Raw genomic sequence first — 24,047 nt, 5'->3', positions numbered from 1 at the left:
TGATGTCATAGTCATAATGTGGTATAGGCTCAACAGGTAGAATGTGGCGATGTCATAATGTGGTATAGACTCAACAGGTAGAATGTGGCGATGTCATAATGTGGTATAGACTCAACAGGTAGAATGTGGCGATGTCATAATGTGGTATAGACTCAACAGGTAGAATGTGTCAGTGTGGTGATGTCATAATGCGGTATAGACTCAACAGTTAGAATGTGTCAGTGTGGTGATGTCATAATGCGGTACAGACTCAACAGTTAGAATGTATCAGTGTGGTGATGTCATAATGTGGTATAGACTCAACAGTTATAATGTGTCTGTGTGTGTCTTAACAGTAACACTGTGTGTGTGCAGGTTTCCCTCCTCCCAGCGGCCCCCCTCCCTCTCTCATCCCCACCTTGGACAGGTAAGACAGCGTCACCTTGTAGAGATCTAAGGCAGCGTTTACACAGGCAACCCAATTCTGATCTGTTAACCCAATTATTTACAGAAGAGCTGATCTGTTTAAATTGCGTTGGCATATTGGCTGGAAGTCTATGGGTATCTGCTAGCATGCTATGGGTATCTGCTAGCATGCTATCTGCTAGCATGCTATGGCTATCTGCTAGCATGCTATGGGTATCTGCTAGCATGCTATGGGTATCTGCTATAGCATGCTATGGGTATCTGCTGTAGCATGCTATGGGTATCTGCTATAGCATGCTATGGGTATCTGCTAGCATGCTATGGGTATCTGCTAGCATGCTATGGGTATCTGCTATAGCATGCTATGGGTATCTGCTATAGCATGCTATGGGTATCTGCTATAGCATGCTATGGGTATCTGCTATAGCATGCTATGGGTATCTGCTATAGCATGCTATGGGTATCTGCTAGCATGCTATGGGTATCTGCTAGCATGCTATGGGTATCTGCTATAGCATGCTAGTAGATACCCATCGACTTCCAGTCAACGCGCTAACTCTATTTAACATTGGCTCACGAATACTACCTCTAACTTCCTTCATGCTGGACACAGAGACATAAACACGGTGTCCACGACTCCATCTGACTCTGAAAATAGAAATAGATAAAGAGCATCATTACCAGAATCCTGAAATATCCATTTGATATGATTGATTGGATCAATATGTAAATGGAATCTAAAGTATTGGTTAAAATGGCTTTGATATATTGAACTTTTTTTTTATTGATTATTTTTTTTTATAGCAGTGGGCATCCAGGTGGATATGATGTTCGTCCCGTTCCACCATACCCCTTCCCCACAGGTAGGGGGCGACAAACACACACTATCACTTTCAATCGATGTTATATTATATACGTCTGTCCAAAAATGGATCCCGATTCCCAATGTAGTGCGCTACCGTTGACTAAGGTGCCATTTCCGATGTAGCCTCACTCTCAATCCCTTTCAATTAATAATAAGTTATTATTATATTAAATGGGATTAAATCAATCCATGGGCTTCATTTAACAAGATATATAGGATGAGTCCCAATGGGACCCAATCTGGCCTATATAATGCATTTCTTTTAAGCAGGGTCAATAGGGCTGTGGGCAAAAGTAGTGCACTATGTAGGGAATAGGGTGTCATAGGGCTCTGGTCTAAAGTAGTGCACTATATATAGGGAATAGGGTGCCATAGGGCTCTGGTCTAAAGTAGTGCACTAGATATAGGGAATAGGGTGCCATAGGGCTCTGGTCTAAAGTAGTGCACTATATAGGAAATAGGGTGTCATAGGGCTCTGGTCTAAAGCAGTGCCCTATATAGGTCTCCAGTTGGGAAGCACCCATTTATGAACTTGGTCCAAAGTTTGATTGATATTAGGGCCGGTACGATACCAGTATCGCCATCCTCATTAGTATCGTGGCAAGGAAACACAAAGCAGATTGAATTGATTGATTGTCGGAAACAAACATCATTATGTCGGAAACAAACATCATTATGTCGGAAACGAACATCATGTCGGGAAACGGACATCATTATGTCGGAAACGAACATCATTATGTTGGAAAACAGCCCTGATGTTGGAAAACAGCCCTGATGTTGCCTGATGTTGGAAACTAACATTATTATGTTGGAAACAAACATTATGTTGGAAACAAACATCATTATGTTGGAAACAAACATCATTATGTTGGAAACTAACATCATTATGTTGGAAACCAGCCCTGATGTTGGAAACAAATATCATTATGTTGGAAAACAGCCCTGATGTTGGAAAACAGCCCTGATGTTGCCTGATGTTGGAAACTAACATGATTATGTTGGAAAACAGCCCTGATGTTGGAAACAAACATCATTATGTTGGAAACAAACATCATTATGTTGGAAACTAACATCATTATGTTGGAAACCAGCCCTGATGTTGGAAAACAGCCCTGATGTTGGAAACAAATATCATTATGTTGGAAAACAGCCCTGATGTTGGAAAACAGCCCTGATGTTGCCTGATGTTGGAAAACAGCCCTTATGTTGGAAACTAACATTATTATGTTGGAAAACAGCCCTGATGTTGGAAAACAGCCCTGATGTTGGAAAACAGCCCTGATGTTGGAAACAAATATCGTTATGTTGGAAAACAGCCCTGATGTTGGAAAACAGCCCTGATGTTGGAAAACAGCCCTGATGTTGGAAACAAATATCATTATGTTGGGAAACAGCCCTGATGTTGGGAAACAGCCCTGATGTTGGAAAATAACCCTGATGTTGGAAACAAACATCATTATGTTGGAAAACAGCCCTGATGTTGGAAAACAGCCCTGATATTGGAAACAAACATCATTATGTTGGAAAACAGCCCTGATGTTGGAAATCAGCCCTGATGTTGGAAACAAATATTATGTTGGAAAACAGCCCTGATGTTGGAAACAAACATCATTATGTTGGAAAACAGCCCTGATGTTGGAAATCAGCCCTGATGTTGGAAACAAACATTATGTTGGAAAACAGCCCTGATGTTGGAAAACAGCCCTGATGCTGGAAACAAACATCATTATGTTGGAAAACAGCCCTGATGTTGGAAACAAACATTATGTTGGAAAACTGCCCTGATGTTGGAAACAAACATTATGTTGGAAAACAGCCCTGATGTTGGAAATCAGCCCTGATGTTGGAAACAAACATCATTATGTTGGAAAACAGCCCTGATGTTGGAAATCAGCCCTGATGTTGGAAACAAACATTATGTTGGAAAACAGCCCTGATGTTGTAAAACAGCCCTGATGTTGGAAAACAGCCCTGATGTTGGAAAACAGCCCTGATGTTGGAAAACAGCCCTGATGTTGGAAATCAGCCCTGATGTTGGAAATCAGCCCTGATGTTGGAAAACAGCCCTGATGTTGGAAAATAACCCTGATGTTGGAAAACAGCCCTGATGTTGGAAACAAATATCATTATGTTGGAAAACAGCCCTGATGTTGGAAAACAGCCCTGATGTTGGAAACAAACATCATTATGTTGGAAAACAGCCCTGATGTTGGAAACAAACATCATTATGTTGGACAACAGCCCTGATGTTGGAAACAAACATCATTATGTTGGAAAACAGCCCTGATGTTGGAAACAAACATCATTATGTTGGAAAACAGCCCTGATGTTGGAAAACAGCCCTGATATTGGAAACAAACATTATGTTGGAAAACAGCCCTGATGTTGGAAATCAGCCCTGATGTTGGAAACAAACATTATGTTGGAAAACAGCCCTGATGTTGGAAAACAGCCCTGATGCTGGAAACAAACATCATTATGTTGGAAAACAGCCCTGATGTTGGAAACAAACATTATGTTGGAAAACTGCCCTGATGTTGGAAACAAACATTATGTTGGAAAACAGCCCTGATGTTGGAAATCAGCCCTGATGTTGGAAACAAACATTATGTTGGAAAACAGCCCTGATGTTGGAAATCAGCCCTGATGTTGGAAATCAGCCCTGATGTTGGAAATCAGCCCTGATGTTGGAAATCAGCCCTGATGTTGGAAATCAGCCCTGATGTTGGAAAACAGCCCTGATGTTGGAAAACAGCCCTGATGTTGGAAATCAGCCCTGATGTTGGAAAACAGCCCTGATGTTGGAAAACAGCCCTGATGTTAGAAAACAGAGTCACATTGTATTTATTTTCCAAGCTACAGCACACCATATTTGACATCCAGCAGTTTTTTAAAGCACCAAACAGTTTAGTCTGTTACGAATACTGCTATCGTCTCGGCCGTCGTTGATATGGGAAGTATTTTAACTCCACATGGAAGTTTTTTTTAGGTGGGTACACACTGATATGTTCACACAATATTGTAATAATCGATCATGTTTATTGTCCCTCAGGTGGTTTCCCTCCTCCTATGACAGGTATGTCATCACTACAGTATATCCTCACAGTATATCACTACAGTATATCCTTCTCCTCCTCACTACAGTATATCACTACAGTATGTCCTCATCACTACAGTATATCCTCAACACAACAGTATATCACTACAGTATATCCTCCTCCTCCTCACTACAGTATATCACTACAGTATATCACTACAGTATATCCTCCTCCTCACTACAGTATATCACTACAGTATATCCTCCTCATCACTACAGTATATCACTACAGTATATCCTCCTCATCACTACAGTATATCACTACAGTATATCCTCCTCATCACTACAGTATGTCACTACAGTATATCCTCCTCATCACTACAGTATATCACTACAGTATATCCTCCTCATCACTACAGTATATCACTACAGTATATCCTCCTCCTCATCACTACAGTATATCACTACAGTATATCCTCCTCCTCACTACAGTATATCACTACAGTATATCCTTCTCCTCCTCACTACAGTATATCACTACAGTATATCCTCCTCCTCACTACAGTATATCACTACAGTATATCCTCATCACTACAGTATATCACTACAGTATATCACTACAGTATATCACTACAGTATATCACTACAGTATATCCTCCTCATCACTACAGTATCACTACAGTATATCACTACAGTATATCCTCCTCCTCACTACAGTACATCCTCCTCCTCATCACTACAGTATATCACTACAGTACATCCTCCTCCTCATCACTACAGTATATCACTACAGTATATCCTCCTCATCACTACAGTATATCACTACAGTATATCCTCCTCCTCATCACTACAGTATATCACTACAGTATATCCTCGTCCTCCTCACTACAGTATATCACTACAGTATATCCTCGTCCTCCTCACTACAGTATATCACTACAGTATATCCTCCTCTTCCTCACAGTATATCACTACATTATATCCTCCTCTTCCTCACAGTATATCACTACAGTATATCACTACAGTATATCCTCCTCATCACTACAGTATATCACTACACTATATCCTCATCACGACAGTATATCACTACAGTATATCCTCCTCCTCATCACTACAGTATATCACTACAGTAAATCCTCATCACGACAGTATATCACTACAGTATATCCTCATCACAACAGTATATCACTACAGTATATCCTCCTCTTCCACACTACAGTATATCCTCATCACTACAGTATATCACTACAGTATATCCTCATCATTACAGTATATCACTACAGTATATCACTACAGTATATCCTCCTCCTCCTCACTACAGTATATCACTACAGTATATCCTCATCCTCTCTGTCTCCAGGTGGCTACCCTCCTCCTATGCCAGGTGTGGTGTCTCCATGGCCTCCTATGATGGACCAGTCTAAACAGTGGGACTACTACCCTCCAGGTAAACCAGTCTAAACAGTAGTACTGCTACCCTCCAGGTAAACCAGTCTAAACAGTAGTACTGCTACCCTCCAGGTAAACCAGTCTACCCTCCAGGTAAACCAGTCTACACTCCAGGTAAACCAGTCTAAACAGTAGTACTGCTACCCTCCAGGTAAACCAGTCTAAACAGGAGGACTGCTACCCTCCTCCAGGTAAACCAGTCTACCCTCCAGGTAAACCAGTCTACCCTCCAGGTAAACCAGTCTAAACAGTAGGACTGCTACCCTCCTCCAGGTAAACCAGTCTACCCTCCAGGTAAACCAGTCTAAACAGTAGTACTGCTACCCTCCAGGTAAACCAGTCTACCCTCCAGGTAAACCAGTCTACCCTCCAGGTAAACCAGTCTAAACAGTAGTACTGCTACCCTCCAGGTAAACCAGTCTACCCTCCAGGTAAACCAGTCTAAACAGTAGTACTACTACCCTCCAGGTAAACCAGTCTACCCTCCAGGTAAACCAGTCTAAACAGTAGTACTGCTACCCTCCTCCAGGTAAACCAGTCTACCCTCCAGGTAAACCAGTCTACCCTCCAGGTAAACCAGTCTAAACAGTAGTACTGCTACCCTCCAGGTAAACCAGTCTAAACAGTAGTACTGCTACCCTCCAGGTAAACCAGTCTACCCTCCAGGTAAACCAGTCTACCCTCCAGGTAAACCAGTCTACCCTCCAGGTAAACCAGTCTACCCTCCAGGTAAACCAGTCTACCCTCCAGGTAAACCAGTCTACCCTCCAGGTAAACCAGTCTAAACAGTAGTAGTGCTACCCTCCAGGTAAACCAGTCTAAACAGTAGGACTGCTACCCTCCAGGTAAACCAGTCTACCCTCCAGGTAAACCAGTCTAAACAGTGGGACTACTACCCTCCAGGTAAACCAGTCTACCCTCCAGGTAAACCAGTCTAAACAGTAGTACTGCTACCCTCCAGGTAAACCAGTCTACCCTCCAGGTAAACCAGTCTAAACAGTAGTACTACTACCCTCCAGGTAAACCAGTCTACCCTCCAGGTAAACCAGTCTAAACAGTAGTACTGCTACCCTCCTCCAGGTAAACCAGTCTACCCTCCAGGTAAACCAGTCTAAACAGTAGTACTGCTACCCTCCAGGTAAACCAGTCTAAACAGTAGTACTGCTACCCTCCAGGTAAACCAGTCTACCCTCCAGGTAAACCAGTCTACCCTCCAGGTAAACCAGTCTACCCTCCAGGTAAACCAGTCTACCCTCCAGGTAAACCAGTCTAAACAGTAGTAGTGCTACCCTCCAGGTAAACCAGTCTAAACAGTAGGACTGCTACCCTCCAGGTAAACCAGTCTACCCTCCAGGTAAACCAGTCTAAACAGTAGTACTGCTACCCTCCAGGTAAACCAGTCTACCCTCCAGGTAAACCAGTCTAAACAGTAGTACTGCTACCCTCCAGGTAAACCAGTCTACCCTCCAGGTAAACCAGTCTAAACAGTGGGACTACTACCCTCCAGGTAAACCAGTCTAAACATTAGTACTGCTACCCTCCAGGTAAACCAGTCTAAACAGTAGTACTGCTACCCTCCAGGTAAACCAGTCTACCCTCCAGGTAAACCAGTCTACCCTCCAGGTAAACCAGTCTACCCTCCAGGTAAACCAGTCTACCCTCCAGGTAAACCAGTCTAAACAGTAGTACTGCTACCCTCCAGGTAAACCAGTCTACCCTCCAGGTAAACCAGTCTAAACAGTAGTACTGCTACCCTCCAGGTAAACCAGTCTACCCTCCAGGTAAACCAGTCTAAACAGTAGTACTGCTACCCTCCAGGTAAACCAGTCTACCCTCCAGGTAAACCAGTCTACCCTCCAGGTAAACCAGTCTACCCTCCAGGTAAACCAGTCTACCCTCCAGGTAAACCAGTCTACCCTCCAGGTAAACCAGTCTACCCTCCAGGTAAACCAGTCTACCCTCCAGGTAAACCAGTCTAAACAGTAGTACTGCTACCCTCCAGGTAAACCAGTCTACCCTCCAGGTAAACCAGTCTACCCTCCAGGTAAACCAGTCTACCCTCCAGGTAAACCAGTCTACCCTCCAGTCTACCCTCCAGGTAAACCAGTCTACCCTCCAGGTAAACCAGTCTACCCTCCAGGTAAACCAGTCTACCCTCCAGGTAAACCAGTCTACCCTCCAGGTAAACCAGTCTACCCTCCAGGTAAACCAGTCTAAACAGTAGTACTGCTACCCTCCAGGTAAACCAGTCTACCCTCCAGGTAAACCAGTCTACCCTCCAGGTAAACCAGTCTAAACAGTAGTACTGCTAGCCTCCAGGTAAACCGAAACAGGAGGGTGGTATAGACGATGTATTTATTTAATGTGATCAGCGGTAGATCTGTGTAATAGCAGAGTTTAAAGGTCATATCTGATTGAGCTGACCTATGCAGCGGTTACCGTGACGACGATCTCGGTGAACACAGGAGCATTGCCTTTTTAAAAAGGGGTCATAGCTGACGAAGCAGGATCAGATTGAATCCCAGCCTTTACTCTCTGTTAGTCAGCGCGCCTCTACAAACTGTTTTTGGGGTTTCAGCTAATGTTCTTTTACTCTAGTGATCAATCAATCAACCTGTCAATCAATAACCAATCAATCAGTCTGACCTGATGTTCTTTACTGTACTACTACCCACCAGGACCGGGACCGGGACCAGGACCCAGACGGGAGGACAAGAGGGAGAAGGAGAGAGAGAGACCCAGGGAGAGACCACATGAGAGGGAGAGAGAGCGAGAGCACAGCCCCTCCACTATGGCTTACAACAGGTTAGTCGAGGACGATGCAGGCGACAGCGGGTTAGTCGGACGACAGCGGGTTAGTCGAGGACGACGCAGGCGACAGCGGGTTAGTCGAGGACGACGCAGGCGACAACGGGTTAGTCGGACGACAGCGGGTTAGTCGAGGACGATGCAGGCGACAGCGGGTTAGTCGAGGACGACGCGGGCGACAACGGGTTAGTCGAGGACGACGCGGGCGACAACGGGTTAGTCGAGGACGACACGGGCGACATCGGGTTAGTCGAGGACGATGCAGGCGACAGCGGGTTAGTCGAGGACGACGACGCGGGCGACAGCGGGTTAGTCGAGGACGACGACGCGGGCGACAGCGGGTTAGTCGAGGACGACGACGCGGGCGACAGCGGGTTAGTCGAGGACGACGACGCGGGCGACAGCGGGTTAGTCGAGGACGACGACGCGGGCGACAGCGGGTTAGTCGAGGACGACGACGCGGGCGACAGCGGGTTAGTCGAGGACGACGACGCGGGCGACAGCGGGTTAGTCGAGGACGACGACGCGGGCGACATCGGGTTAGTCGAGGACGACGACGACGCGGGCGACAGCGGGTTAGTCGAGGACGACGACGCGGGCGACAGCGGGTTAGTCGAGGACGACGACGCGGGCGACAGCGGGTTAGTCGAGGACGACGACGCGGGCGACAGCGGGCTAGTCGAGGACGACGACGCGGGCGACAGCGGGCTAGTCGAGGACTATCTTGTCTCATCGCTATAACTCCCGTACGGGCTCGGGAGAGACGAAGGTCGAAAGCCATTCGAAAGCCAGATGAAGGTCGAAAGCCAACTACCAACAGATTGGCACACCTCATCTCACTGTCCAATCAGAAAAGATCTGTTTAACTTCTAATGGGCAGGCTGGACGGTAGCTTCCCACCTGGCCAACATCCTGTGAAATTACAGAGCGTGAAATTCAAATTACAGAAATATAAATATTTAACATTCATGTAAATACAAGTGTTATACATTAAATAAAGCTTAACTTCTTGTTAATCCAGCCGCTGTGTCAGATTTCAAAAAGGCTTTACATCGAAAGCACACCACGCAATTATCTGAGGACAGCTCCCCGCACACAAAAGCATGAAAACAGTTTTCAACCAGGCAGGTGCGACACAAAAGTCAGAAATAGCGATATAATAAATGCCTTACCTTTGATGATCTTCTTCTGTTGGCATTCCAATAGGTCCCAGTTACATCACAAATGGTCCTTTTGTTCGATAAAGTCCTTCTTTATATCCATAAAAACTCAGTTTAGCTGGTCGAGCTTCAGTCAATAATCCACCCAGTTTCCCTCCTTTAAAACGCATACAAAATGAATCCCAAACGTTACTAATAAACTTATCCAAACAAGTCAAACAACGTTTATAATCAAACCTCAGGTACCCTAATACGTAAATAAACTATACAATTTAAGACGGAGAATAGTATGTTCATTACCCGAGATAAATACCAAGGAACGCGCTTTCAAAACGCGCATGGAAACACTAACGCCAAAATGGGAGCCTCTTAGAAAAACTTCTTGCTCATTTTTCCAAAACTCAGCCCGAAACTCTTTCGAAAGACTGTTGACATTTAGTGGACGCCCTAGGAACTGCAATCTGGGAGGACTTCGCCTCATAAAAAACATGAAAGACATTGAAAACAGTGGTAGGCTGAATTTTTTTTATTTTTTTTATGGGTTTGTCCTCTGGGTTTCGCCTGCCATATCAGTTCTGTAATACTCACAGACATTATTTTAACAGTTTTAGAAACTTTAGAGTGTTTTCTATCTACCAATTATATGTATATCCTAGCTTCTGGGCCTGAGTAACAGGCAGTTTACTTTGGGCACGCTTTTTATCCGAATGTGAAAATACTGCCCCCTACCCAAGAGAGGTTCAACAACGACCGACAGATTGACACAACTCATCTCACTGTCCAATCAGAAAAGATGATTGGTCATGTCACTGTCCAGCGTCCAATGAGATATTCTGTCTGTCTGTGATCTCCATAGTGACGAGGAGCGGTACCGTGGTTACCGGGAGTACCAGGCGGAGCGTGGCTACAGCGGCATTGACCGCGGAGGTGGTGACCGTGGAGGAGGGGAGCGTGGAGGCGTAGACCGTGGAGGTGACCGTGGAGGGGGGGAGCGTGGCGGTGACCGTGGGAGTGGTGGTGAGCGTGGTGGTGGAGGCGGGGAGCGCCACAGAGACAGGTCGAGCCGTGAGAAGGAGGAGAGACACAGAGAGAGAAGACACAGAGAGAAGGAGGAGGGGAGACACAAGTCATCACGCAGGTACGCCCCACACTCACTCACTCACTCACTCACACACTCTCTCACTCACTCACATTATTTCACCTCTTTGTTGTATCAGAATCAGAACTGTCTTCCTTTTCTCTCTCTCTCTCTCTCTGTCTCCTCTCTGTCTGTTTATCTCTCTCTCCCTCTCTCTCTCTGTCTGTCTCTCTGTCTCTCCCTCTCTCTCTCTCTCTGTCTCTCTCTCTGTCTCTCTCTCCCTCCCCCTCTCTCTCTCTCTCTCTCTCTCTCTCCCTCTCTGTCTCTCTCCCTCTCTCTCTCTGTCTCTCTCTCTCCCTCTCTCTCTTTGTCTGTCTCTCTCTCCTCTCTGTCTCTCTGTCTCTCTCTCTCTCTCTCTCCCCCCCCCCCCCCTTTCCCTCTCTCTCTCTCCCTCTCTCTCACTCTGAGCAGTAGCAGCAGGAGGAGACATGATAGTGAAGAAGGAGACGGTCACAGGAGACACAAACACAAGAAGAGCAAGAGGAGCAAGGAGGGCAAGGAACCTAGTGATGACATGGGAGGAGACCAGGAGAACCAGGACACCATGGAGTGATGAAGAGAACACCCACCTCTCCCTCTGTCCCTCTTCATCTCTCTCTCTCTCTCTCTCTGTCTATATGGGAGGAGACCAGGAGAACCAGGACACCATGGAGTGATGAAGAGAACACCCTCCTCTCCCTCTGTATCTCTCTCTCTCTCTCTGTCTACATGGGAGGAGACCAGGAGAACCAGGACACCATGGAGTGATGAAGAAAACACCCTCCTCTCCCTCTCCTCATCTCTCTCCCTCTGTTTCCCTCTATACGTCCCTCCATCTTTCTCTCTCTCCTCTCTCCCTCAGAGCACTGTTGTAGTTGATCATGCTCAGAGGTCGTTGTTGTTTACCCGTTCCCTTCGTAGTCATGACGATCGTAAACAACCCTTATCTTCTGTCATTTATTTTCGTCCCTCTATTTTCTTAACCAAACACCTCGCTGAAAGATGTCAATTTGTTGAATTAAAAAACAAGCTTTTGATAACTTCTGTGTGTTGGGTGGTTTCTGTGTGTAGCTGGTTGGTGTGTGTGTGTGTGTGTGTGTGGCTGGTTGGTGTGTGTGTGTGTGTGGCTGGTTGGTGTGTGTGTGGCTGGTTGGTGTGTGTGTGGCTGGAGGTGTGTTACTCTACAGTCTACTATCAGGGTAGTGACCATGCTGGAGGTATGTTACTCTACAGTCTACTATCAGGGTAGTGACCATGCTGGAGGTGTGTTACTGTACAGTCTACTATCAGGGTAGTGACCATGCTGGAGGTATGTTACTCTACAGTCTACTATCAGGGTAGTGACCATGCTGGAGGTGTGTTACTCTACAGTCTACTATCAGGGTAGTGACCATGCTGGAGGTATGTTACTGTACTCTACAGTCTACTATCAGGGTAGTGACCATGCTGGAGGTGTGTTACTCTACAGTCTACTATCAGGGTAGTGACCATGCTGGAGGTATGTTACTCTACAGTCTACTATCAGGGTAGTGACCATGCTGGAGGTGTGTTACTGTACTCTACAGTCTACTATCAGGGTAGTGACCAGGCTGGAGGTGTGTTACTCTACAGTCTACTATCAGGGTAGTGACCATGCTGGAGGTATGTTACTCTACAGTCTACTATCAGGGTAGTGACCATGCTGGAGGTATGTTACTGTACTCTACAGTCTACTATCAGGGTAGTGACCAGGCTGGAGGTGTGTTACTCTACAGTCTACTATCAGGGTAGTGACCATGCTGGAGGTATGTTACTCTACAGTCTACTATCAGGGTAGTGACCATGCTGGAGGTATGTTACTCTACAGTCTACTATCAGGGTAGTGACCATGCTGGAGGTGTGTTACTCTACAGTCTACTATCAGGGTTTTGACCATGCTGGAGGTATGTTACTCTACAGTCTACTATCAGGGTAGTCACCATGCTGGAGGTGTGTTACTGTACTCTACAGTCTACTATCAGGGTAGTGACCATGCTGGAGGTATGTTACTCTACAGTCTACTATCAGGGTAGTGACCATGCTGGAGGTATGTTACTCTACAGTCTACTATCAGGGTAGTGACCATGCTGGAGGTGTGTTACTCTACAGTCTACTATCAGGGTAGTGACCAGGCTGGAGGTGTGTTACTCTACAGTCTACTATCAGGGTAGTGACCAGGCTGGAGGTGTGTTACTCTACAGTCTACTATCAGGGTAGTGACCAGGCTGGAGGTATGTTACTCTACAGTCTACTATCAGGGTAGTGACCGTGCTGGAGGTGTGTTACTGTACAGTCTACTATCAGGGTAGTGACCATGCTGGAGGTGTGTTACTCTACAGTCTACTATCAGGGTAGTGACCATGCTGGAGGTATGTTACTCTACAGTCTACTATCAGGGTAGTGACCATGCTGGAGGTGTGTTACTGTACTCTACAGTCTACTATCAGGGTAGTGACCATGCTGGAGGTATGTTACTGTACTCTACAGTCTACTGTCAGGGTAGTGACCATGCTGGAGGTGTGTTACTCTACAGTCTACTATCAGGGTAGTGACCATGCTGGAGGTATGTTACTCTACAGTCTACTATCAGGGTAGTGACCATGCTGGAGGTGTGTTACTGTACTCTACAGTCTACTATCAGGGTAGTGACCATGCTGGAGGTATGTTACTCTACAGTCTACTATCAGGGTAGTGACCATGCTGGAGGTGTGTTACTGTACTCTACAGTCTACTATCAGGGTAGTGACCATGCTGGAGGTATGTTACTCTACAGTCTACTATCAGGGTAGTGACCATGCTGGAGGTATGTTACTCTACAGTCTACTATCAGGGTAGTGACCATGCTCGAGGTATGTTACTCTACAGTCTACTATCAGGGTAGTGACCATGCTCGAGGTATGTTACTCTACAGTCTACTATCAGGGTAGTGACCATGCTGGAGGTGTGTTACTCTACAGTCTACTATCAGGGTAGTGACCATGCTGGAGGTATGTTACTGTACTCTAAATCAAATCACATTTTATTTGTCACATACACATGGTTAGCAGATGTTAATGCGAGTGTAGCGAAATGCTTGTGCTTCTAGTTCCGACAATGCAGTAATAACAAGTAATCTAACTAACAATTCCAAAACTACTGTCTTGTACACAGTGTAAGGGGATAAAGAATATGTACATAAGGATATATGAATGAGTGATGGTACAGAGCAGCATAGGCAAGATACAGTAGATGGTATCGAGTACAGTATGTACAAATGAGATGAGTATGTAAGCAAAGTGGCATAGTTTACAGTCTCTCTTACTCTACAGTCTACTATCAGGGTTTTGACCATGCTGGAGGTGTGTTACTCTACAGTCTACTATCAGGGTAGTGACCATGCTGGAGGTATGTTACTCTACAGTCTACTATCAGGGTAGTGACCATGCTGGAGGTGTTACTCTACAGTCTACTATCAGGGTAGTGACCATGCTGGAGGTATGTTACTCTACAGTCTACTATCAGGGTAGTGACCATGCTGGAGGTATGTTACTCTACAGTCTACTATCAGGGTAGTGACCATGCTGGAGGTATGTTCCTCTACAGTCTACTATCAGGGAGCCAGGCTGCTCATGCTCCTCTAACCTGTGAGAACATCCTGAAACCCCTACAGATGATCTGGTGAGCATCTACACTGTCTAGTTCACTATATATCTATAGCGATCTTTCTGTTGGTCTGTGTGTCGGTTGTTCGGTCAGTCCGTCACTGTGTGTCTGCCTGTCTATATTCATTCGTAGTCTGTCTGCCTGTCGATTAATTCCTAGTCTGTCTGTCTATATTAATTCCCAGTCTGTCTGTCTATATTAATTCCCAGTCTGTCTGTCTATATTAATTCCCAGTCTGTCTGTCTATATTAATTCCCAGTCTGTGTGTCTGTCTATATTCCCAGTCTGTCTGTCTATATTAATTCCTAGTCTGTCTGTCTATATTAATTCCTAGTCTGTCTGTCTATATTAATTCCTAGTCTGTCTGTCTATATTAATTCCCAGTCTGTCTGTCTATATTAATTCCCAGTCTGTGTGTCTGTCTATATTCCCAGTCTGTCTGTCTATATTAATTCCCTGTGTGTGTGTCTGTCTGTCTATATTAATTCCCAGTCTGTCTGTCTGTCTATATTAATTCCCAGTCTGTCTGTCTATATTAATTCCCTGTGTGTGTGTCTGTCTGTCTATATTAATTCCCAGTCTGTATAGAGCTCTGTCCAGAATTCTCTGAACAACTGGCTTCCAATGATAACTATTCCAGGGACCCGTTGGTCTGTATGCAGATACAGTCCCAGTGATGATGAAGATCACAGATGATCTCATTGAGAAGTTGGATGTTGGTAATGTTCTGTTGTTATGGAGTCAGGGGATCCAACCAGGTAGACTAGCTGTTGTTATGGAGTCAGGGGATCCAACCAGGTAGACTAGCTGTTGTTATGGAGTCAGGGGATCCAACCAGATAGACTAGCTGTTGTTATGGAGTCAGGGGATCCAACCAGGTAGACTAGCTATTGTTATGGAGTCAGGGGATCCAACCAGGTAGACTAGCTGTTGTTATGGAGTCAGGGGATCCAACCAGGTAGACTAGCTGTTGTTATGGAGTCAGGGGATCCAACCAGGTAGACTAGCTGTTGTTATGGAGTCAGGGGATCCAACCAGGTAGACTAGCTGTTGTTATGGAGTCAGGGCATCCAACCAGGTAGACTAGCTGTTGTTATGGGGTCAGGGGATCCAACCAGGTAGACTAGCTGTTGTTATGGGGTCAGATTATGGGGATCCAACCAGATAGACTAGCTGTTGTTATGGGGTCAGGGGATCCAACCAGGTAGACTAGCTGTTGTTATTGGGTCAGGGGATCCAACTAGGTAGACTAGCTGTTGTTATGGGGTCAGATTATGGGGATCCAACCAGATAGACTAGCTGTTGTTATGGAGTCAGGGGATCCAACCAGGTAGACTAGCTGTTGTTATGGAGTCAGGGGACCCAACCAGGTAGACTAGCTGTTGTTATGGGGTCAGGGGATCCAACCAGGTAGACTAGCTGTTGTTATGGGGTCAGATTATGGGGATCCAACCAGATAGACTAGCTGTTGTTATGGAGTCAGGGGACCCAACCAGTTAGACTAGCTGTTGTTATGGAGTCAGGGGATCCAACCAGGTAGACTAGCTGTTGTTATGGGGTCAGGGTATCCAACCAGGTAGACTAGCTGTTGTTATGGGGTCAGATTATGGGGATCCAACCAGATAGACTAGCTGTTGTTATGGGGTCAGATTATGGGGATCCAACCAGGTAGACTAGCTGTTGTTATGTGGTCAGGGGATCCAACTAGGTAGACTAGCTGTTGTTATGGGGTCAGAGACACCACACCAAGCTTTTTCAGGGCGGTTGTGAAAATGACAGGGATTGACATTGAGATGGAGTTATTCAGTGATGATGAGAGGACAGTATGGAAAGAAAAAGTATCACGAGGTAGGAGCACATGCCAATTATTTCACCTTTATTTAACCAGGTAAGCTAGTTGAGAACAAGTTCTCGTTTACAACTGTGACCTGGCCAAGATAAAACAAAGCAGTTTGACACAAACAAACAACACAGTGTTACACATGGAGTAAACAAACATACAGTCAATAATACAGTAGAAAGGTCTGTATACAGTGAGTGCAAATGAGGTAGGATAAGGGAGTTAAAGGCAATAAATAGGCCAGAGTGGCGAAGTAATTACAATATAGCAATTAAACACTGGAATGGTAGATGTGCAGAAGATGAATGTACAAGTAGAGATACTGGGGTGCAAAGGAGCAAGATAAATAAATAAATACAGTATGGGGATGAGGTAGTTGGATGGGCTATTTGCAGATTGGCTATGTACAGGTGCAGTGATCTGTGAGCTGCTCTGACAGCTGGTCAATCATCACTTTGTACTTTAGTACCAGATGCTGTTTAGAGTGATATAACCTCATTTTTGTTTATCTTTCAGATGAATACATCACTGACACCTGTTCAACAAGTAAGTAAACATGAGTTACAATGCATTCAGAAAGTATTCAGACCCCTTGACTTTTTCCACATTTTTTACAGCCTTGTTCTAAAAGTTTTTTTTTTTACCTCATCAACACAATACAATGACAAAGCAAAAACAGACATTTTTGCAAAATAAAAAAAATTGAGTTCAATCTTGGTTTCATCATAACATCATATCATTTAAGTGCCTTTTGGCAAACTCCAAGCGGGCTGTCATGTGCCTTTTACTGAGGAGTGGCTTCCGTTTGACCTCTCTACCATAAAGGCCTGATTGGTAGAGTGCTGCAGAGATGGTTGTCCTTCTAGAAGGTTCTCCCATCTCCACAGAGTAACTATGGAGCTCTGTCAGAGTGACAATCGGGTTCTTGGTCACCTCCCTGACTAAGGCCCTTCTCCCCCGATTGGTCAGTTTGGCCGGGTGGCCAGCTCTATGAAGAGTCTTGGTTCCAAACTCCTTCCATTTCAGAATGATGGAGGCCACTGTGTTCTTGGGGACCTTCAATGCAGCATAAATGTTTTGGTACCCTTCCCCAGATCTGTGCCTCGACACAATCCTGTCTCGGCGCTCTACTGACAATTCCTTCGACCTCATGGCTTGGTTTTTGCTCTGACATGCACTGTCAACTGTGGGACCTTTTATATAGACAGGTGTGTGCCTTTCCAAATCACGTCCAATCAATTGAATTTACCACAGGTGGACTCCAATCAAGTTGTAGAAACATCTCAAGGATGATCAATGGAAACAGGATGCACCTGAGCTCAATTTGGAGTCTCACAGCAAAGGGTCTGAGTACGTATCTAAATACGGGTGTTTCTGTTTATATTTAGTATATTTGCAAAAACCTGTTTTCACTTTGTCATTATGGGGTATTGTGATGTCATTATGGGGTGTTGTGATGTCATTATGGGGTGTTGTGATGTCATTATGGGGTGTTGTGATGTCATTATGGGGTATTGTGATGTCATTATGGGGTGTTGTGTGTAGATTGATGAGGGAAAACAAGTCTGTAACGTAACAAAATGTGGAAAAAGTCAAGGGGTCTGAATACTTTCTGAATGCTCTGTACAAACCAATGACTTGAGGGCCAGTCAACATGGTTTACTGTAGGACCTGGACTAGTGCAGATTAGTAAAAGACTGTCTTCAAGAACAATGACATCTCCTCCAGGACTTGATGTAGATTAGCCTGGTTCTGAATGCCCCAATGACATCTCCTCCAGGACTTGATGTAGATTAGCCTGGTTCTGAATGTCCCAATGACATCTCCTCCAGGACTTGATGTAGATTAGCCTGGTTCTGAATGACCCAATGACATCTCCTCCAGGACTTGATATAGATTAGCCTGGTTCTGAATGTCCCAATGACATCTCCTCCAGGACTTGATGTAGATTAGCCTGGTTCTGAATGACCCAATGACATCTCCTCCAGGTCTTGATGGAGATTAACCTGGTTCTGAATGTCCCAATGACATCTCCTCCAGGACTTGATGGAGATTAGCCTGGTTCTGAATGTCCCAATGACATCTCCTCCAGGACTTGATGGAGATTAGCCTGGTTCTGAATGTCCCAATGACATCTCCTCCAGGACTTGATGTAGATTAGTCTGGTTCTGAATGTCCCAATGACATTTCCTCCAGGACTTGATGTAGATTAGCCTGGTTCTGAATGTCCCAATGACATCTCCTCCAGGACTTGATGTAGATTAGCCTGGTTCTGAAGGACCCAATGACATCTCCTCCAGGACTTGATGTAGATTAGCCTGGTTCTGAATGACCCAATGACATCTCCTCCAGGACTTGATGTAGATTAGCCTGGTTCTGAATGCCCCAATGACATCTCCTCCAGGACTTGATGTAGATTAGCCTGGTTCTGAATGTCCCAATTACATCTCCTCCGGGACTTGATGTAGATTAGCCTGGTTCTGAATGTCCCAATGACATCTCCTCCGGGATTTGATGTAGATTAGCCTGGTTCTGAATGTCCCAATGACATCTCCTCCAGGACTTGATGTAGATTAGCCTGGTTCTGAATGCCTCAGACTGTTTTTCTATGTCTGTGAAACCGTACCTAAATGTGAATATGTGGTATGTTCAGGTCATTATTGTAAAATATAATGTTTTCTCAATACTTGTTATTTTAGGAGTCTGCTTCTAAATGACTGAAATGTAAATGTACAAATGTAGTTATTTTGTAACCTGACTCTCTCAGGTGCTGTGTCGGGGGCAGGAGGTCCGGCTGAGAGCAGTCTGACTGGTTCTCCAGAGCACCAGCTGCTTTCTGTACGGACAGAGTTTGTCAAACGAGTATCAGGACCTGTCCTGGATGGTCTGCTGGACGGACTCCTGCAACACACAGTCATCAACCAGGATGAAATGGAGTCAGTGAAGGTGATCGCTGAGAGGGCAGAGAAGGCACGTGACATCATCGACATGGTGTTGAGAAAAGGAACTGAGTCGTGTTCCAGGATGATCAACCTTCTTGGGGAGCTGGACCACTGTCTGTTCACAGCTTCAGATCAACAGTGTTGGGGTACCAACCTAATGGTAGAAGGGATAGTAACAGTGTTGGGGTACCAACCTAATGTTAGAATGGATAGTAACAGTGTTGGGGTACCAACCTAATGGTAGAATGGACAGTAACAGTGTTGGGGTACCAACCTAATGGTAGAATAGATAGTAACACTCCTATTCAAACATACCTGATCCTAGATCGTCACTCAAGACATCAGTCGGGAAGTTAAAGCTTGGTCACAAATGGGTCTTCCAAATGGACAATGACCCCAAGCATACTTCCAAAGTTGTGGCAAAATGGCTTAAGGACAACAAAGTCAAGGTATTGGAGTGGCCATCACAAAGCCCTGACCTAGAAAATTTGTGGGCAGAACTGAAAAAGCATGCGTGAGCAAGGAGGCCTAAAAACCTGACTCAGTTACACCAGCTCTGTCAGGAGGAATGGGCCAAAATTCACCCAACTTATTGTGGGAAGCTTGTGGAAGGCTACCTGAAACGTTTGACCCAAGTTAAACAATTTAAAGGAAATGCTACCAAATACTAATTGAGTGTATGTAAACTTCTGACCCACTGGGAATGTGATGAAATAAATAAAAGCTGAAATAAATCATTATCTTTACTATTATTCTGACATTTCACATTCTTAAAATAAAGTGGTGATCCTAACTGACCTAAGACAGGGAATTTTTACAGGGATTAAATGTCAGGAATTGTGAAAAACTGAGTTTAAATGTATTTGGCTAAGGTGTATGTAAACTTCAGACTTCAACTGTATGTGAAGTAACCAATCAGAAAGCTAATTGATGGCCGGTAAACCAATCAGAAATCTAGTTTATGCCGTATGAACCTAAGTGGTCTTGGCTCCAGAGAGCTACTGGGTCTGCAGGCTTTTGCTTCAGCCCTGCTCTAACACACCTCATTCTGCCAGTCAAGGTTCTGATTAGACTGATTAGTAGAATCAGGTGTTAGAGCAGGTGTTAGAGCAGGGTCAGAGCAAAAGCCTGCACGGCCAGTAGTATCTCTCCAGGAGTAGGATTGGCTGTCCCGTTTTAATTCTACATATTCCTCTATCTCCATCGACCTTTACATGACCATCGACCTTTACTGATCAGCCAAAGCTGTCCCAAATGGCATCCTATTCCCTATACAGAGCCCTATGGGCCCTGGTCTAAAGTAGTGCACTACATAGGGAATAGGGTCCTGGTCCAAAGTAGTGCACTACATAGGGAATAGGGCCCTGGTCAAAAGTAGTGTACTATATAGGGAATAGGGTCCTGGTCTAAAGTAGTGCACTATATAGGGAATAGGGCTCTGGTCTAAAGTTGTGCACTACATAGGGAATAGAGTACCATTTGGGACAGACAGAGACTCAAGACTGAGTGTTTAACAGTAAAAAGAGATTGAGAAATGACAACAGAGAAGGTGGTTAAAAGTAGGGAGAGTCCTGATGTAGGGTTATTTTGATTGGTACTGAATGTCTTGTAAATATGAATTATATACAGTCCCAGTCAAACGTTAGTCATTTGGTTTGTCAGTTTCTTTATTTTTTTTGCTATTTTCTACATTGTAGAATACTAGTGAAGACATAAAAACTGTGAAATAACACATATGGAATCATGTAGTAACCCAAAAAGTGTTAAACAAATCAAAATGGGCCCTGGTCTATATTTTAGATTCTTCAAAGTAGCCACCCTTTGCCTTGATGACATCTTGTCTTCTGATTATCTTGATCTCTGGCTCCCTCTTGAGTCATTTGTGTGTCTTAATTATTTTCGTCGAAACAGTGCGCTTAAAGCATCAGACAAGCTCAGTGCATAGACCTATAGTTGATTTCATTAAAACACAGGGTGTGTCTATGTGGAAAAATCTGGTACATTTACAGAAGTGTTTATTGATGTGCCTGTCAAATACATGGAGTACATGTCAATTAAAAATAATGTGTTCTGTCTGTATGTATCTATGTGAGTTGGTCTCTGATTACTGTGATTAGTTCAATGTAACGTCAAATACTATACATAATAGTCTGTTTTGGGTCTGCAGAATCATTGTATATCATTGGTTACCCATCCTATCATGTTACCTCACAGATGTGACTGTCTAGCTCAGCGGTTCCCATCCTATCATGTTACCACACAGATGTGACTGTCTAGCTCAGCAGTTCCCAAACTTTCCCATTCTGGAGACCATCAAATCACCGTCAAAAGGTCTTGAGGACCACCATTCACAGAGTCGCTGATATTTTTCCACATCAAATATATTGATGGTTAAATTCTGTTAATAGATGTGAATGTATTTAGGCCTGTACAGGCCTATTATTATTATTATTATAATAAACTATTTGCATTGTAAAAAATAACGTAAAATTGCTTATAATACCATTAATACTCCATACTGTTATAATTTTTTAAATAATAAAATACTAGAATCTAAAAATAATTGCAGATCACTTGCACCACCCCCACGGACCACAGGTTGGGAACCACTGGTCTAGCTAGAGTCATTCAGCCAAACCTGGTTGTCACACTGCCCCCTCCTGGTAGACATACAGACTTGAAATCATTGGCCACTTTAATAAATGGTTGACTAGTCACTTTAATAATGCCAGTTTAATAATGTTTACATATCTTGCATCACTCATCTCATATGTATATACTGCATTTTATACCATCTATTGCATCTTGCCTATGCCGCTCGGTCATCACTCATCTCATATGTATATACTGTATTTTATACCATCTATTGCATCTTGCCTATGCCGCTCGGTCGTCGCTCATCTCATATGTACATACTGCATTTTATACCATCTATTGCATCTTGCCTATGCCGCTCGGTCGTCACTCATCTCATATGTATATACTGCATTTTATACCATCTATTGCATCTTGCCTATGCCGCTCGGTCGTCGCTCATCTCATATGTACATACTGCATTTTATACCATCTATTGCATCTTGCCTATGCCGCTCGGTCGTCGCTCATCTCATATGTACATACTGCATTTTATACCATCTATTGCATCTTGCCTATGCCGCTCGGTCGTCGCTCATCTCATATGTATATACTGCATTTTATACCATCTATTGCATCTTGCCTATGCCGCTCGGTCGTCGCTCATCTCATATGTATATACTGCATTTTATACCATCTATTGCATCTTGCCTATGCCGCTCGGTCGTCGCTCATCTCATATGTATATACTGCATTTTATACCATCTATTGCATCTTGCCTATGCCGCTCGGTCGTCGCTCATCTCATATGTACATACTGCATTTTATACCATCTATTGCATCTTGCCGCTCGGTCGTCGCTCATCTCATATGTACATACTGTATTTTATACCATCTATTGCATCTTGCCGCTCGGTCGTCGCTCATCCATATGTACATACTGTATTTTATACCATCTATTGCATCTTGCCGCTCGGTCGTCGCTCATCTCATATGTATATACTGTATTTTATACCATCTATTGCATCTTGCCGCTCGGTCGTCGCTCATCTCATATGTACATACTGTATTTTATACCATCTATTGCATCTTGCCGCTCGGTCGTCGCTCATCTCATATGTACATACTGTATTTTATACCATCTATTGCATCTTGCCGCTCGGTCGTCGCTCATCTCATATGTACATACTGTATTTTATACCATCTATTGCATATATCTCATATCTTTATATGCATATATTTTTATTTGTTCCGTTTAACTTAGATTTGGGTGAATTATTTATTATTCTTGTTGTGGAATTGTTAGATTAGATTAGCCCCCAGGTACCCATCTAATTATTTAACTTATATTACAGCTGTACACACAATAAAGCCCCTTAGCCAGAGACTCTGATACCTCCTGTCCTAAATGGAAGAGTCTATCTGGTAAGAACACCTTTTAATTTACCTGCGCTGTTGAGTGGAACGAACTACCACAGAAACTCGTCGACATTTAAATAATGTCTAAAATTGACTAATGATGGAAAATAAACAATTCTATTGGTCCATGTCAGTAGGTAAGGCTCTACGCTATGACAATGTCCTCCTGTCCTTTGTGCTGTGTTATATGGAGCCGAGGCATACTATGACTCGAAAAACATTTAAGAGGACCACAATAGAAATGTGTTTTCAAACGTACTTTTTGTGTCATTCTCGATGATTGTAAATGCTTTATCAACGTGTGGTTGCATGGACAGGCATTAATGACCAGTGCAACAATAACAGATCTCATACATTGGGGTTATCAGAAGACAAAATGGTCTCTTTCAGCTTTTAAATAGATCCTACATTGTAACACCATTCATCTGATTAGAAATTTGAACTGTTGATAAACCTCTTTCGACGCAAAACTAAACAGAACTCTTCAAACTCAGAAGAGCACATATCTGTTCCTCCATTATTTTTAACATCAAGATCAGGGGAGAGCGCGAACGCAGTCCCCCACTACCAGAAATTATGCAATCGAGATTTCCACATTTGAGATATTCGCAGGGGTCAGCACAGCCGGAGTGCAATGGCTGAGCCTCGCCCTGGGTGAACCGCCTTCGTGATCACGGTGTCTCCCTTGCCAGGTAAGTATGAGTTGTACACGTTGGTAGAGGAGCACTCCTTCCAGGACAAAGGTGTTTGACTCACGGTTACTACTTCTAC

The 24,047-nt window shown here is 44.2% G+C and overlaps 1 protein-coding gene, 1 non-coding gene and 1 pseudogene across 4 annotated transcripts in view; 2 read left to right on the top strand and 1 right to left on the bottom strand.

Moving 5' to 3' along the window:
* Nucleotides 1-11,881, top strand: part of LOC110515636 (pre-mRNA 3'-end-processing factor FIP1) — a 47,353-nt gene extending 35,472 nt beyond the window's left edge. For both annotated transcript variants that reach the window (XM_090209914.1, XM_090209915.1), the window contains exons 13-19: nt 355-406; nt 1,210-1,268; nt 4,323-4,346; nt 5,668-5,754; nt 8,435-8,561; nt 10,581-10,862; nt 11,274-11,881. In XM_090209914.1, the coding sequence (XP_090066040.1) occupies nt 355-406; nt 1,210-1,268; nt 4,323-4,346; nt 5,668-5,754; nt 8,435-8,561; nt 10,581-10,862; nt 11,274-11,415 (773 nt within the window). In that variant the 3' untranslated portion in view covers nt 11,416-11,881. The remainder of the gene's footprint in view (nt 1-354; nt 407-1,209; nt 1,269-4,322; nt 4,347-5,667; nt 5,755-8,434; nt 8,562-10,580; nt 10,863-11,273) is intronic.
* On the top strand, nt 11,765-21,367 carry LOC149974770 (caspase-1-like; annotated as a pseudogene). Its single transcript, XR_016489125.1, has 4 exons — nt 11,765-11,773; nt 16,214-16,349; nt 16,858-16,887; nt 19,109-21,367. The product of XR_016489125.1 is annotated as a caspase-1-like (transcript).
* A 2,445-nt stretch (nt 21,368-23,812) lies between these two features.
* Nucleotides 23,813-23,976, bottom strand: LOC118947866 (U1 spliceosomal RNA). Its single transcript, XR_005042009.2, has one exon. It is a non-coding gene; the product is annotated as a U1 spliceosomal RNA (small nuclear RNA).
* Between the last annotated feature and the right edge of the window lie 71 nt (nt 23,977-24,047).

The sequence above is a fragment of the Oncorhynchus mykiss genome, chromosome 19 (assembly GCF_057628025.1).
Source record: "Oncorhynchus mykiss isolate SJ-2025 chromosome 19, ASM5762802v1, whole genome shotgun sequence".
In the NCBI taxonomy this organism is placed as follows: domain Eukaryota; kingdom Metazoa; phylum Chordata; class Actinopteri; order Salmoniformes; family Salmonidae; genus Oncorhynchus; species Oncorhynchus mykiss.
Note: the sequence above shows the minus strand (reverse complement) of the source record. Positions and strands in the feature narration are given on the sequence as shown.